This window comes from Exophiala aquamarina (assembly GCF_000709125.1).
Source record: "Exophiala aquamarina CBS 119918 chromosome Unknown aczIA-supercont1.7, whole genome shotgun sequence".
Classification (NCBI taxonomy): domain Eukaryota; kingdom Fungi; phylum Ascomycota; class Eurotiomycetes; order Chaetothyriales; family Herpotrichiellaceae; genus Exophiala; species Exophiala aquamarina.
The window spans coordinates 692722-709652 of NW_013550581.1; the positions used below are offsets into that span (position 1 = coordinate 692722).

At 51.1% G+C, this 16931-nt stretch overlaps 2 protein-coding genes across 2 annotated transcripts; both read left to right on the plus strand.

Moving 5' to 3' along the window:
* Positions 1-6355: 6355 nt before the first annotated feature.
* On the plus strand, positions 6356-7534 carry A1O9_08280 (uncharacterized protein; the record flags this gene model as incomplete). Its single annotated transcript, XM_013402666.1, has 1 exon — positions 6356-7534. One exon carries the CDS (start codon positions 6356-6358, stop codon positions 7532-7534), a length of 1179 nt encoding a protein of 392 aa, XP_013258120.1.
* Positions 7535-10324: 2790 nt separating this feature from the next.
* A1O9_08281 (uncharacterized protein) lies at positions 10325-16704 on the plus strand (the record flags this gene model as incomplete). Its single annotated transcript, XM_013402667.1, has 3 exons — positions 10325-10391; positions 10548-11728; positions 11782-16704. The coding sequence occupies 3 exons, from the start codon at positions 10325-10327 to the stop codon at positions 16702-16704; spliced, it is 6171 nt and encodes a 2056-aa protein (XP_013258121.1).
* Positions 16705-16931: the final 227 nt, after the last annotated feature.

The window sequence follows — 16931 nt, forward strand, 5'->3', positions numbered from 1 at the left end:
CCCACCCGATTGACTCTGCGAGCGTCTGTGCCGAGATGCCGACAAGACGAGAGGTTTCCAGCAATTATTGGATGATACCATATGGCAACGAAGGTGGGATTTGGTGGGGGGGGTTTTTTTTTTGGTTTTTTTTTGGCAGAGGTTCCAAGTCCTTGGGTCCTATGTCATGGAGAAATCATGGCATATCCTGAATTGAGAGCGCAGAGCACTACAGGAAAGAGAGTGTTATATTTTCTGCCCCTTGACCTGGTCGACGTCTGAAATGTTGTGTTGAACATGCTATCTCTGAGCTGGATAGACTGTCGTCTTTCAAGTCCCTAGTTGCAAGCCTTGGCTATGCGGACCCAAAAGAGATGGGTGAAAGCTTTTGCTGGGGTTGGCCACTCATTGCCATCGTCGCCTTTACTGTTGAGGTGGGAGGTGGGAGGTCAAACAAAAGCTGAGGCAGGCGTTGGGGCAACAACTATCCATTTACTCGGATGTACAACTTATCGAGTTGGAATGTCGTGCCTTTTTGGTGCGGACGGTACTATTTGGGGAGCTTCGATGAATAAAAGAACAATTAGCAGGCCCACGCCACATATATCTCTTGTCTAGGCCATTTGCGTGATTACAAAACATATCTTTATACTTTTAGGAGTATCTGCTGCAAGAAGTGAAGATAGGCCCCCCCCTCTTCCGTCAACATCGAGGCCGCGGAGATCTCAGGGGCACCCACAAAGAAAGTTGGTGAGGGAGATGGTGAGGGAAAACGGCGAACCAAAAGTGCGAGTGAGGTACTCAGCAGTGACATCCCAGCTTCGATCTATAAGGCAACCTCTCGGAGGCCGAGGGAGTCGCTTGCAGAAGTATTCAGGATGGACGGCGAGCAAAATGGCCAGCATTACAAGCACAAAATATTTATCTTGTTCGTTTGGGCAGCTGGTACTAAAGGCTTCCAGCCGACTGAGTGGGCAATGCTCTCAAGATCTGAAATGAGTGCATTGCATTTTCATTGCATTTCTTTGTCGAAGCGAATGCACAGACATTTGTGCCTGCCAACACCCACGTCATAGAATTCAGTCTCCCGAAGTTTATTATGAATAACAATGAGTTTTCTTTTGGAAATCAATGGTTTGGCAACAGTGAGATTCATAAAAAGTGATATACCACTTCCCTACCTGAAGCAGCTTGGGCAGGGTGTTGAATTGTGGCGGAAGCTACGGTTGACCCCAAGGAGAGACGTTGCCGGATTGATCGTGCTAAAAACCGGGAGAAAGTATGGATCGAGTCTCCAGCTAGAATGAGTCTGGGAACAAAGAAAGGGGCATCCAGGAGTCTCTGTAGACGTAGTCGGCGACTCCGTTGGCAAGGGGGATCTCGTCAGACCAGGAGCAACATCCAATGTACGAGTAAGAATCCAATGTAAGAACCGGGGCCATGCTCACAGTCATTGTGAATAAAGTTGACCAGTTGAACACTTCACACACCCGGTGGAAGTCTGGCGACAGTAGTGTAGTGGAGCTGGCTGGTGTATCTGTCCGGTGGTGGTGAAGACGACTTCTTGTCTGCGGAGGCATTTTCATCCTATGTTGGTTCAGATGAGCTTGAAACATCTGGAAATCAGGGTGACCTTCAGGTCGAAGAGGAAGCTAATGTAGATCGGTTGCAACGAATGCAGTGTGCTGACCTCCCAGGAATTTGAGATTATGAGAACATGATGGAAAGATCCGCGTCATCCTTCGAAAACTGGGAGAGGAGTCTGGAGCATCCCGTATGGAGTAAGCAGTGTCAACCCCTCTCAGAGCCTGCATTATTGTACTGTAACGTCAGGGTTGTCTAGAAACTGCAAGGTGAGAGGAGCGGCCCGGAACGGGACGACTCGATGGCTTGTTGAACAGGCAATCAGACGAGGTGTCGCTAGGCTTGCAACGGCCGATGGAGAAGTCCCTTCTCGTGCCATGGCCCATGAATAGTACGAGGTAGTAGCATAGGGTAGTCCTGTTCAGTCGTCAGACTGGGCCAGTAGTAATAGGTGGTCTGGTATGTCTGGCTAGTTTGGCCAGTCACACCAGGTTGGACAGGTGAAACAGATCCCCTCATATGATTCAGTAATTGGCTACGCGCTCGTTAAGATGAGTTGTTGCATGTTCGACATGCGTATGAAACGGCTGGTTTTCGTTCCACATTGCTGACAAGTGCTGTCGAGACGGATGAGCACGTTAGCATACGAGATATAGCCGAAACTGAGTACCAGGTATGTACTCCGTATTGCATCCGGAACTGGTATGTGCCAGTCTTGTGCAAAGGTACGTCCCAGAGTACCTCGTAGGCAGATCTGTAAGCATTGGTGAGGGGCGACAACTGAATCGTCCCATTACTCCTGCAAGAGGAAGTCCCAGTGAGGGCTGCTGAGACTGCTGAGACTGCTGAGTACTCGGTAAAGCAGAACCTCCCAGGATGATGAACCATGTTGATAGTAACGTGAGCTTTGAGCGTGCTATGTGTACGAGGTACCGGCCAGTAGTGATGAGTTCTCTCCACAGTACGAGAATGTGCAGGTGGTTGAAAATGCCAAGAGGGCGTCCTTCCAGAAACGGACTGCCAACAGGGAGCCCAATGCAGTCCAGCAAGGATCTCGATATTCGAACAAGGGTGATGGGACGCCTCTTTTCACCCTCTCGGTGGGCAAAAACCTGCACCGCCAGAGGGGCCAGACACCTAATTCCTTTCAAATAGTAAACCCAGCCAGTTCTCCGATGCAGTAGTACGGAGTGTCAGAACTCAGTGGCCCTCAGATGTCAACACCTGGTGGCCTCTCTACCAAGGTAGACAGACTGGAGTAGAGGTGCAATGATTGAATTGGAATGATCGACATCAGGACACCGGAACCGCTCGAAGATTAGCTGAGCAGGGGTCGGTATCAAAGCAGTGAGCCCTGGCTCCCTCCCCACTTACCACAGTCTGTTCCCAATGTGTGCTGGTAGTGGGTTTGTTTTCGCATTTCAGCTTCCATTATGACATTGACAAGGTACATACCAAATAATCTGTCTCGAGTACGGAGTGCTCCATACTGATCATGAGGAATTGTACCTTGTATAACCGTGTCGGAAATCGCTTGCTCCAACGGTAATGCATCGTTCGGAACGGCCCAGAAATTGGAAGTGGGGTGCCTTCTGAGCTGATCAGGACGACGAGAATATCAATGTGGGACATGTGGGGACCTGTTTGCCTCGACCCACCAGCTGTACGAGTACACACACTGTGTGGCTGGTGCCACTGGAATAGTTGGATTTTGATAAACTCGAAATGGAGGCTCTACTCGTACTCGTCCTCGTAGGTCGGGTTGAGGGCGATCATCACTATGGAGATGCTCACGTTCTTCAACTGAACAGGTAGAGTGCACGACAAAAGAACTTGATGATGGCGTTGGAGGTGAATTTGGGAGCTCCGAGTCAACAAGCAGCATTGTCTGAGCGAAGCTGGCACCAGCCGCCAACTGGGTCTGCTGGTACTTTGTGCTTGGGACTCCGTTCTCCGTACTGTCCAGGAGCGGGTACTCGGTACCGAGCTCTCTTCTGTAGTCGTTCTGCCTGGGCGCTGTTTAATCTCCCGCTTAGTTTGATCGAGAATGTTCCTCAGCGTTCTCAGGTTCAAGCGGAGGAAGGAGCAAAGCCTTAATTTCCAAAGGGTCAAGCCTGTCATCACATCATGGACTCCGCAATCGAGGCGGAGGTTGAGACATGCTCTGTTCTGCGAATGGGGAATTGCGAAGTGCCCATGTAAATTACTGTAGGTAGCTCCTACAGCCCAAAGACTCCAGGCGGAGTTCGGTGTACGGAGTCCAGCTGCCAGACATGATTTGCCAGACAGGATATCGAGACGTTGAAGACGTCCTATTGCAGCAAATGTATCAAGAGTACCCGATAACCGGCTCAAGATTGGTTGCCTTGGTTTGAGAATAGCGAAGAGAGTACCCCAGACTGAAACATTGACTGAATAATATTAGTAAGTCCTCTTGGACCCATTTGGTGATATGGGTATTTGTACGGAGTACTTTCTGATGTTTGTGGATATGGCCAAATGTCAATATTCTTGCCTGCAGCCACATCTCACCTGAAGCAGATCTGCTGGGAACTGATCGTCGCAAAATGACTAGGTCTGAGAGGCCCCACTAGTATTCCTTGCCTCGGCCATGTATGGTCATTGGTGACTGTTGTGGCACAGAGACGCGCCTCATGTTCAATTCTTGGGACGAGAATATCTGTTCAAACACAGACTGGAGCCCAGAACTGTTGGTGGGACAAACTGCCTAGTCGGTTCTTGTATCTTACCACTTGACTACATCCTGTAGAACCATGATTATTGGTTTCTTTGACACTGATCGACAGAACGAACTCGATTCAGCACCCAATGAGTGCCTTTGGGTGGAGACGGAGGAGGGGCAGTGTGCATTAGTCTGACAGGTCACCATCTGTACCTCGCGCTCTGTCCCGCCGTGCGAAATGGCTTTGTTGTCGGTGACTACGAGTGTAATTGCTAGATACCTCAATTAAGGGATCATCGTCGCGGTGACTGGCGATTGCCAACAGGACAACCCCCAAGTGCCTGTAGGCTCATGCCAAATGACGCCGTACTTGAGGCCGACGTCTTGGGCGAGGCCTTGATCTTGATTTGTTTGATCCGAAGGTTGCCAGGGTTGTCGCAACGTGCATAAAGTGTCATGCAACAAGCAATGTTGTTACGTGTGTGGTACGGACTACTCGAATCACCACATTGTGAGACAGCCGCGGGGTCTAACGAAACTCGTCTCGAGGGAGTTGGAGTTCTTGTACCACCATTCGAGGTGATCAAACATCAAGGCTGTGCTCAGTCACAATCCTTCGCCGCCACACGCAAAGTCTATCAGATCTGGAGAGACATGAGTACATACCTCGTAATCCGTCATGGAGGGCGTTGACATGCGCGCGGTTGGAGCCCGTTTTGGGTCACGGTGCGTAGCGGGCCGAACGGGAGGAAAAGACGCACGGGGGGTGGTGACATGCCTATTTGGGGCAAGACAGCCAGCCTGGACCGTGCCTAGGGATTAGCTAGCAGCTAAGTACTCTGGAGGCTTGTGGGTGACCACTTAGCTGACGTCCGAAAGGGTTGTGCCCTGCTGCCCAAGACTTGGCTGAGCAGCTTGGGGCGATTAAGGCCAAAGCTAATGCCTCATGCCTAACAGGACCTTCTCCCCACCCGTAGCTAGTTGGAGTTGGTGTCCACCAATTGCGGATTGACGCCTAAATGAGGTGATGAGTTAGTGGCCTTTAGCGGGCGAACGAACCCGACGACCACTTTTGAACGCCAGGAGTGGAAAGACTACTGTCCGATGCCTGACTCCTCCTCACACCAGCAAGGGACTCGTGGCTCATCAGCACCTTCAGTGCCATCCGCCGATCTGCCCGTCTTCCCATCTGTCCATCCCGAACCCTGGCGGACGTAAGTCACCCTCGGGGCTTCACACCCTAGTGAGGCAAGGTCGGGCCAACCGTTTCGTGATCCGTTCCCACCTCCCCCACTAGCCCCAGCACTCCTCCCAAGCTCAATGGCTGGCTTCCCTGTCTCTCATGCCTAGGATCAAGCAGCTACTGTACCTTTGACCCTCGGAGTCCTCGCAGTTCCCAACGCACTGACTGCTTCGTGCGTTTGTCCTCCTTGACCATGTTGCGTTGCGAATCCACCTTCGCTAAGAAGAGTAACCTTGCTTCTGCTTCCTGCCAGTGCTTGCAATCGGGGTTTGGCCTGGGCGTCGTGGGCCTCTCTTGGTCTTTGCTCGTGCGCTTGTCCTCCCTCCGTCCATCTGACTCTTGACACCGCATCTTTTTTCCCTCCTCCCCATCTGTGGCCCCCCCAAAACTGCAACTGCCCACAACTGCCCTGCAAACTTCGTCCGGACCAGGCCAGAAACCAAGTCGGCCTACCACCTCCTCTTCCACCACCACAAACCACCATCCATCCATCCATCTTCTTACATACATCCCTTCCATTCAAACTGTCGACTCCGCCCTCGCACATCAATCGTCCTCGTCCTTTTTCAACCTCATTCAATCACGTCTTTTCTGTCTTTGCATACCTGCAGACTTGCATGCTTGGGCCACCGCCATCTCGATTGACTCCTCTCTTCTTCATCAGCTGCCCTACCGCTACCACCTTTTAGAGCCGCACTCCCGGATAATCTCAATTCTATCTTCACCGCATTCTGTCCTCCGTTCTCCCTCCACCTGTCAAGTGCAATATCACCTGGCATAACCTGAGCCATCGGTATCATGTCCTAAAGTGTTGTTCAACCAGAATCAGTCTTGTCTCGTCTCATCATTATTTCCTCGTCAGTGCCATGGCTCAGCCCATGACTGCTCACTCAAGCTTTTTCTATCTTGTCGAGAACATTCCGGATTGGCAGAAAGAAGTCGACCTTTTGACCGAACGAGCTTCCGCTAAGAATGGAGAGTTCAGGGCGGATTACACTCGACTTGTAAATCAAATCAAGACACGACGTAAAAAATCGCCCTCCATCACCTCCATCCATACTCTCGACGATTTCGAACGGCCGAGCTCCGAGCATGCTTCTCTCGGTGCACCAACTGATACTAAGGATCTACCTTCACCTCCCGACTGTCTTGAGATTGACCCTTTGGAGGCTGGAAATCGGCATCTCTATTCCCAGTCACGGAGGAAAAGGAAGACTGGCCCTTCAGTTCGCTCAGGAGCCTCTGGGCCTCCAAAGAGCCGGGCCAAGAACCAAGTTGTGGTATACTATGATGGCTTCCTTCAGGAACACCTAGACGCCTTGGTGAAGCAGGTGGGAAGTGGACGAAATAACCTCCGGAAAGGAAAAAACGCCCTTGTAGCTGCCCAGGGCTTCAAGCTCCCATCCCTCACCCGCCCAACAGCTCCAGGCTACACCTCTATTGAAGATATACGAAGCACACTGACCTCGCGCAGTACACCTGGATTATTGGCTGGAAAGAAGCTAGCCCTCACCGTCCAACCCGACACTCCTGACCATGAAACTGCATTTCTTCGAGTCGATAAGGAGCTCGAGTCAGTGCAGTCACTTTGTGAAGTGGCCGCCCATCAATTCCTTCGAGATGGTGATTGTCAGACCGAAATGGCCTCCATCAAGCAGAAGCTGCGAGACATCTTAGGACGTGCAACGGCCACAGCTGAAGATCTAAAGAAACTTGCCGATGAACAGTCGAGCCATATCTCCAATGTTCAAGGGGATACTCAACACGGTGCCTCGGATTATAGTCCACCTTCCACCTTTGCCCTCGAGCCATCGTGGGCTCATCCACATAAATTAAACTCACAGCCTCCACACGCCATCAACAACACACTGAACGACATGACGGCTCGAGGGATGTTCTTCAGTGCCCCGGATATTTCGTTTGGTTCACCTCAAGCACCTATAGTTGCCGACGATATTGAGGTTGACGATGAGAGTGACCAAGAGGACATCCTGGTGGATATCACCGCCTTCCGCCTAGCCAAGGCAAGACAAACACGAGTATAACATCTCAGCCATCACCACCACATCACCATTTCTTTATCCGAAATTTTCCTGTGTTATCTACATATATATATATTTGTGTTGCATCTTTAGCGTTTATTTCCATCATGCTCGAGGCATATTTGCAGCACTTTAGCGAGTTTGCGGGATGAAAAACCAAAACAAGGAGTTCATGCGGAGAGGAGAAGATGAGACTGGACGAGAGTGCGGCCGACATCTTGTGTTATTTGTTCAAACAACATAATCACTGCATTCTGGTGGCAGGTCAGAGCAAGCCCATGTGGCCGCCGGGGCATTGTGGGTTGACTGACGTGTCAACCTCAGGTCTTGGACCTGAAAGATATTTTTCTTGGTTGCAGCCGGTTCTTCGCCGAGTGTAATCTCCGGACACAATGATGAAAAGCGTTCTCACTGAGAGGAGAATACCGGCCAGCAATGCGAACCCCCGACACCTTGGTTGGATGTACATGCTTGGGCATCCCGGTTGTCGAGGGAGGTCAACCCGGGTTATTGCACTGTTGTCGACGGCCGATGGGATGAAGTGAAATGGGAAGGAGGAATGCGTATCAGATTGTGACGGCCGACTTGGGATTGGGAAATTTGATCCGGGCTATACGGAGGCTACGGGGTTTGGTTTGGGAAGGGTGGAGTGAGCGTTGATGGCTTTTGGTTTGTCTGGACCTATGTGTTCCAGCAGGGTGGCGAACTATCACGCATCCCCATGGGCAAGCCATTCGGAGCAGCCCACTAGTTGAAACATATATTGGTGGTAGTGAGATGATGCATATCAAAGCCGAAGATGAGAAGACAAGACATTGGCGTCTTTCCTACCTATCTAGGAACATGGAATCTACAACTACATTCTACCCATCTCCGTTGACCAACTGAACTGTTCTTCGTGCCTGTGATTTCCTATACTTCATACTTCGTACTGAGGGCGTGCGGTCGGGAGTCGAAAGGACACAGGGTCATCTGTTCTCCTATCTACTCGTAGAGATATTCACCAGCCAGCCCTTTTGGCCCTCAAAGCACGCGTACACCCATTGCTGACTACTAGGCTCCTAATAACTACTTGTAGGTAGAGGAAATGAAACCCCTCCGGGCCCCCACGTCGTCCGAATCCTCATCATGTCGATCACTAGCCCGTCCTGTCCCCGGGAAAGGAAGCGTCGGACGTGGGATGGGAAGCTAAAGGGAAAGAGCAACCTCTCACAGATTGAGGAAATTATCCCCATGCGGAACACTATTGGTACCGCTCGCGGCTGTGTGGGTGAGGTATTTCAGCTCGGAGTGTAAGTTGGTCCCTCGAGAGAAGAGGGGGGTGGACCGAGGGACCGTGCTTCGAGGGGCCCAAATGGCCAGCCAGGCCGGGTTTACATTTGGCTTCTCAAGTATGAGGTAAGAGGCACCCAACAGGCACCCAACAGGCACCCCTAGTTATGTAGTGTCATCAATGGCTTAGGTAACCGTAGACTAGCAATCGATTTTTGATTTTTTTAGGATTGACCTTTTCAGAGTTTCTGGCAAAGCTTCAGTGGCTCGTGCTTGCGATGCTTGTTTGGCTTGTCGCAATGTGCCGTCCTCGCTGGGCAGTGCAAATGGCGTTGACACCTTCATCTCCAGCTGGGCAAAATCTAGCCACACAAATGACCTCCTGTGTCGATCAGGTCAATGACAAGACGGCACTGGGGTAGGGCTGGTAGAGGCCTGGCTGGAGGAGTAATACGAGGTACTCCGGTAGACTGCGGAAGACTTCGGTCAGCGTCAGATTTCACTAAAGTTTTCTCCTTTCGATCTTGACGAGAGATGGCCATGATGGCTTGTGTGTAGCTATAGTACATAGCTGACTGGCTACCTACAGGACTACGAGCAATGCACTGACGAATTTGGCTGGTACAGGAGTAAGAAATAATAGTGTTTGGGCGGGATAAGTTGTGGTTTCTTGAAGGAAAGACCTCGCCCTCTCTCTCTCTCTCTCCCCTCTTGAAGTGGTTTTTGGGTGTGAGGACTTTTGGGTGTAGCGAAGGTCTCTTTGAGAATTTTAGAGGCAACTTTCGCAGGTCGGAGCTTGCGGATCTGAGGGCTGGAAGAAGAGAAATTGCCAAAAAAACGATAATCATATCTCCTCCCGTTGGGGCTCGAGCCACCAACCACTACCAAAAATCTGCAGACGTGTACCCTCATGCTACAACGGGTAACCGTCATGTCAACGCCCTGTCCAACTTCTCCTGCCCGTGACCACCTCGCTTCATCTGCCTCAAGATCAACAGCCGTAGTTGAGTGTCAGTTGTGGAATATAGTCAGAAGGTGTATTGGGCTACAAGGGAGATACTAAATTCGACAATTCGGCTAGAGGAATTGTTAAAAGACTCTGCTTGGCAAAACAGTAGCCATATCACGGCTAAGCTCGACGATTAAGCGCTCCCCGTTATGGTGGTTGAGATAGAAGGTGTCTGGACCTTGCTCTCTGTGGCTCTTTTCTTATTTGTATAGGAAATTGGCTAGCACTCAACTGATCAGTCCCTGCTCAAATTTCATCATGTCGGTTCTTCTCCGAGCACAGTCTCATGAATAGTACTGAGGTAGTTGTAGGTACTGGAAAACCATCCCAGTAGAGGTGGTGTTAGGCATGAGCCAATCACCGATCCGATGCCAAGCCCACGGGCCTCACCCGTGACTGTCCTGTGCAAGCAGCAAAAAGTCGACTTCCCAGTCGTCGGTTCGAACCTCATTCAAACTATCGTCATTCTCACAATCACGAGATTTGCCCTTTTTTGATATGGAGCCTAAACGATGGCGAAGAGCGTGGATGACCTGATCGAGTTTTTACTGGAGGAGATTGCTCTCAGCGGGAGTCGAGGTAAGTCAAGGTGACTGGAATTCAACCCGCTGTGGCCCAGTTGGGAAAACATGGCTTTCGGCAGGTTTCTAACATTCTGCCCCACTCGTCCAACATTCCAACTCGCCTATCCAAGCACCAAGAAAACAAATACTAACCTGATCGATTCTTTCGCAGGTGCTTCTATCAACGAACTCAGCGGCTACGTTAGAAATTTTTACAATGGTGAAGATGCCCTTCGCAACAACAATCAATCACCACCTCCTTTTGTGTCTGTGGATAAAGCCCTGTTATCCAAAATCTGGACATGGTTAGGGCGGCATTCAGACGTTTCCATTGGCAATGGCAAGAAGTACAACAATAAATCGCTCTCGGAAGTCGAGTCCGAGTATCCCGGATACCTTGATGACACGTTTCCTGGCTTGAGTCCTGAAGCTGAAGACAATGATGAACTTGGTGGTGCCAACAAACCGCTCGCACGAGCATCTAAGGAATCTAACCCTGGGAAGCGAGCATTGCGTTCAGTGGAAGGTCCACGCATCGCCGTCAATGAGTACCGAATGTACCACGCTATATGTGGCCATCCGCCCGACGTCAGCAAAGTAACGCCCCTGGAATTTGTGCTCCTCTCACATATCGCTGCGGCCCGTTCGGCGGGCATTCTGCAAGGTGCTCTTGGACGAGCTTCAGGTCAAGACAAGCGATCTGTGCCCAAGAGGACAAACGACTTGCAGGAAAGGGGCTATATAACCAAAGAAGCGGTCTACGCCCACGGCACCAAAACAAGTCGCCTCATCCTTCGCAAGCTTGCCGCCCAAAGTCCAAATCAGGAACCGCTCCCTTTCGATACAACGGGTGCCAAGTCAAAGCAACAGTCCATAGTTCGGGATGTCGTTCGGAGAATCTTTGATGAACTTTCCAATCAAAATATCATTCCGCTGATTGACCTCGCCCAACGGCTCGACATGTCATCTCCTGCAAAGTCCGCAGTTCTCACGAAGGTTATCCGCCGTCTCGACCGCGTCAGACTCGTGAAACGAGTCAAGACAGCTTTCGGTCCTTCCGCGAGTGCAGGAGATCTAGAGCAATGCCTTCAATTGGTGCAATTGCCCGTTGCAGGTGGTCTGGATGGCTTTGATACCGATGAGCTTACCCTGGGCAGCTCAATAGCAGAATTAGCATCAACGATGGGGAATGATGAGCGTCTCGAAACAGCTCTACAGGCCACAGACAACGCGGATCGAGGACCCATCGCATCACAGCCCTTGGCTTCTGCACAATGGAATCCAGGCCGTCTCATGACCAACATGTTGCGAGATGCGGTTCAACTTACTGGTACCGAAGGTTTGACCAATGCAGTAAGCAGTTCTTCCTCATGCTTTATGTCCAAGCCACTGATTCATTCCTTTAGGATGCAAGAAAAGTGACGACTGGCGTATTTATACGTCGTACCGTCGAAGCATTGCTTCATCGAATTTCTTGTCGCTCGTTACTGGTCCAACCCTCACATCTCAAGCATTTGGCCGTCGTGCGTATCTATGTGACTATTGATGGGATTGCACAGTTTTATTACTATTCTTGGGAGGCCTTCTGTGAACTTGCTCATGATAAAGTCTTCGACATTTCCAACGTCCCTGGAGCGAAACAAGTACTGAAAGGCCTCCCTAATACAGATGATGGACCCATCGATCCCTCCACATCTACGACAACCGACTGGACTGGGTTTCCAGTCCGGAAACCTCCATTTCTTCAGATGGAGCGTGGCGAGATTGATTTGACCAGCATCATCAGAAGTGCTCGTGTTGTAGACGTCCTTCCCAGAAACGGAGAGCCGGTTATTGTAGAAACAGAACCGGGCAAGTTTGGCCTCGCCCGTCGCGGCCATAATGATCGAGTGATAGGAAGAGCAAGCAAATTCCAACACGCCTTAATGCGATCGCGTCAATCAGGTTCTATGGAGCCATCAAGCAGATCTCAGGCAGCTCCAAAGCCATCGGATCAATCAATTTCCAGCGAGCCACCAAGCAATATTTCGGAACCTCCAAAGCCACTGAATCAATCAAAAGAGCCACGAAAAGAACTCACGCTTGGACGTCCTCGCAAATTTATGCGAGGGACAGAAAAATTTTGGCAACGACTTTTCAAACAAGCAAGCCTCGAGGCCCGCGGAACCGGTAATGCTCGTGCGTCTCGAACAGGTACGATGAATCATCCAGCGGGCCTAGCATTGTTTGCAAGTCGTCCCCCGGACTTCGATGAGACTTTGATAGAAGCCATTGATGCTCATTTGCCAGTCCCAGCAGAAGCCCAGGACATCGACGAGGATTGGGTTCACGCGATCAAAGATATTCTCGGTCGTTCCTCCGATGGTGTCTTCGTGTCACCAAAGGGATTGCTTTCCACGAGTGCACGGCAGCAATCCCAAGTCTTGATATTTAGATCAAGCAGATTAAAGGATGTGGATTTTGTTGACAGGACCATAGTACACCCTTTCCGATTCATTTCTACCAGCGTATCACATAGCTCCCCTTATCAAAGATTTTATCCCTCGGTGAGCGGAAGCTGCGGGCAAGGGGACCTCAACGCAGGAAAGGTACGCAACGCGTTTCGCATTGGCCGCCAGAAGACCGCGAAACACAGATCTGGCCCTCAAAAGGGAGTGTTCTATGAGGAACGACATGAAGCAGAGCTACGAAATCAGCTTCCTTCGCTGCCTAGTGATCTCCGCGAGGACCTTCCTGCTCCCAACTATGACGAAACCACCGATGATGAAGTACAGATTGGGCACTCTCGACGGGAAATAAAAGGAACCCCGCCCCCTCAACCTTCAATGAATGGTGCACATAAAGATAAAGAAAATGATCGAGCCAGCACAACTATCCAGCAAGTCTTCCCAACAACCACACCTGCTCGAGCGAGACCTTCCAGAAATCGCAAGAGAACAGAAAAGGCCGTGGAAAATTCTATCAATCCGTGGATTAGTGTCAATGCATCGCTGTCTGCGGAAATTTCTCACGTGGAACGGACTCTACCACTCACGGGATCCAAGCAGGTACAACCAGCCCGTGAAGAATCAGCACCACTAGTGGATACTAGCACAGAAGAAGTGGTATACGTACCAACAAGGTTGACCGCTTCGCCTTCGAATCATGACATTGGTCGGGTGACGGTCAACACCACCACAGTCCCCCGCAAAGTAGCTGACACCCGATCAATTTTCCCCCCCTCGATGTTTCCAGATGTACCCGGGTCAGAAGTCCCTGGAAAGTCCAGTGCGCCGACGCGAGAAAGCTCTATCGCTGAGTTTAAACCAACAAACAGATCTGAACCCAACGAAACTGTAACACTGGAAACCTTGGGGCTAGAAACAGACCTTCCTGCCACAAGGCGATCCGCCCAGCATAAGAGACGGCGCAGGCGATCCTCTGCAGGAGAAGGCACCAATTCCGAAGAAGAGTACCGTAGGCCAAGAAAAGGACAAAAGGAAGCAACGCAAAAGTACACTGCTGGGTCGATCAACCTGTGCCAGAAGATTGTGCTTCATTTGTTGTCTGAGACAGAAGGAGCTGCTCCTAACGACGCTTTCACCTTGAGACGTATTGCTTCGCCAATATGGAAGGAGGCAGGGTTTGGAGAAGCCCCTCTACGGAACACTGTAAAGCAAGCCGTCAAGTATCTGTGTCAGCGAGGGAAGTTGAGACAAACAATGTTTTCGTTTCGTGGAAAGTCCGGTCTTATGGTCCAGCGAGCTATTATTTATTTACCAACGATACGCTCTACTTCAGATCTTGTTGAAAAAGTCAAGCGGAAAGTTATCGAATGTGAGCCAGCAGATTATATACCGCCTGAGTGGGCAAATGAAGGTGCCCAACTGTCTTTGTTTGAAGACAGGATCCAACTTTCAGATATCGTTGGCAAGGTCTCTCGCAGACGGCAAACGTCCATGACCCGCTCCGATGGGTCTGCTGGGTCGATGTCCGAGAGAGACTCTCGCAGTCCCACAAGGCCGCCATCGCCCCTGCCACCAGCTCCTCCTGCAGGTCCATCAACAGGCTTTGTCACCTTGAAAGCCCCTAAGCTGGGGACCCTTTTTTCAGTCCAGGTCGAAAATTGGCGATCCGAGCTCGGCAGAGCCCTCGAGCTTGCCTCAGCTGCAGCCTTTACCGAAAGGCGTGAACGAAGTACTCGGAGTCGCGGGCTTCTTGGTAGAGATCGTCCTATCAAATGGGCAAATAAGGACGTCCAAGACTTTCCATCATCATTACTGGATGTCCTAATGATCACTCCTGCCAAACAACTACACCTAAGTGTCGACGTCGAAGATCGAAACTGGCATCGCTTCGCAGCGGAGATTGAAGCCGTTGAAGCTTGGGAACAGAAGCGCAGTAGTGCCGCGCAGAACTCCCGCACGAGTTATGGCTTTATCAGCCATTCTATTCCGGCGGTACTGTTGCCCAACGCAATGGGGCCACGCAATGTTGAATTCTCGAAGCTGATCCATTTCGACGAAAGCGGCATAGAGGTAGAGGTTCCATTCCCAGACTCTGAGCCATGGCCACCTTTCGTGTCAGCACTCGCTGAGAAGGATGTCAATAAGACGGCCATAATTGCTGAATGGTCGCGGGGAAATCTCTCGCTGGTACCTTCGGAAGACGAGGACGCCCGACAGCTGAGGCCTGGGTCGAAACGGAAAACCGCAGACGATGACGTTGACTTCAGACATCCGACCAAGCGACGGCGCAAAGGTTGGAAACAGGCCAGTGCCGCACGACGAGCCAAGGCTGTCGCCACTCGGAATCCACACACTGGGCTCTCATACTTTGCGAGAGGTGTGCAATACCTCCGGGATCTTTCGCTCCAGCAGGTTCAGCGCCTGGCATTGTCTGTTATTGTGGTGCGAACACTCGCGGGTGGACTAGAGGGTTTCATCGACTGGCCCATTGTAATGGCACTATTTCCGAGCGAGTCAGAAGACGTCATTCGAGGCCGTTGGAAGACGATATCAACGAAGTACCGTGGCGACGTCAATGGGCTCACGTCAAGTTTACAAGTGAAGTATTTGGATGCTCTGGAGGCCGACCAAGTACCATGCGTCAATTTTGCAGACCTGAAAGCTACCAACTGGCACGGGATCGTAGAATGGGCATCGGATAATCTTAACAGGTTCGACTCGGAGCGAATCGACGAGCTGCCAGCAGACAAAGCCTCTTTCATGGAAGCAAACGACTTCAGTTTTGCTGAACCGCGGTGCATGCACAATCTACTCACTTATGGCAATAATATCACTTCAAATGCAAGGGAAGAGACCGTGAGTGCCATTGTCTTTGGATCGAACCATTCAAGCTCAGAAGCTGCCATCAAGTCGGGTTTGAATTTAGAGCACAAGCCACTTTTCGAAGTCGAGATCTCCGATGCTGCATTACGGCTTGCCAAATCCTGGGTTTTGGCGTCCATCTTGACAACAGACGCAGGCTTTGATCCGGAAGTAATACGGTGGAAATTGGCAGGATTAGCGCCGACACCCGATGCCACCGACGATCTTCTCTATCGGGCACTGGGAGTCCTACAAGATGAGAAGCTCGTACAGAAGACCAATAACAACCAGAAATTGGTGCAGGGCGCTAGCCGAGGGATTTGGGAACCAGCGAAGAAGTTATACGAGCGGTTTGAAGAACGTCGCATGATCACAGCAGGCATGCTTCGCCGTGCTTTCATGTACAAGCTTGAGGTCCTTGACGCTGCATTTGCGAGGGGGGAAGTGGTGACAATTCAGAAGACTGGGATCATCGACGACGGAGCCATGGTCGCTGTCCTCAATCTCATAGCCAACGGGATGGTCAAGGCAAGTCCTGGGGCTGATGTACCTCGTACGCGCTACGGCCTCGATTGGGAAAACGTCGGCTACAAGACGCGGGAAATGGACAAGAAACTTCTAGAGTTCAATGTCAATCTCGTGCAGACGGAAGACTACACTTTCGGCGACATGAAGCAAGCGGGACGAAGCATTCCTATTCCTCGGGGCGACGCAGACAAGCCAATGGGCCATATCCCTCCCTGGCTGGATATCCACGGCCGCTTCCAATCCAACTGGTGGGAGACGTTCGTCGCCGGTGTTCTCGGCTTGGTTGTGCAACTACCCGGCATCGGCGCGAGAGACATCAGTCGAACACTGGGGTTTGCCTTGGACGAAGGCGAGGTTGGCTTGTTGATGGGTTGGTGTGTCGATGCCGGGTTCGCGACCATAGAGTCTCGCTCCGGAGGCTACGAGACGACCTGCGACTGGTGGCTATGTATTTCTAATGGGAATTGGCCTTGGGGCGACTGCTGGGAATGAGATTAAGTATGCATAGCATCATTTGCGTTTGGTTTGATTCCTCGGGTTCGCCGGGTCCGGGGAAATGGCATGACTGGCGAAGGAATGCTTCGACGCACCAAGGCGCAATGGCAGGACCCCGGGGGCTGCTTTCATGGCTGGGAATTGTTGTGCGTGTATGTAGATTATGAGGAAGGGTTGTTGGTCGATTGTCCACGCTCCGGTTCAGCAGATAGATAGATACCGTG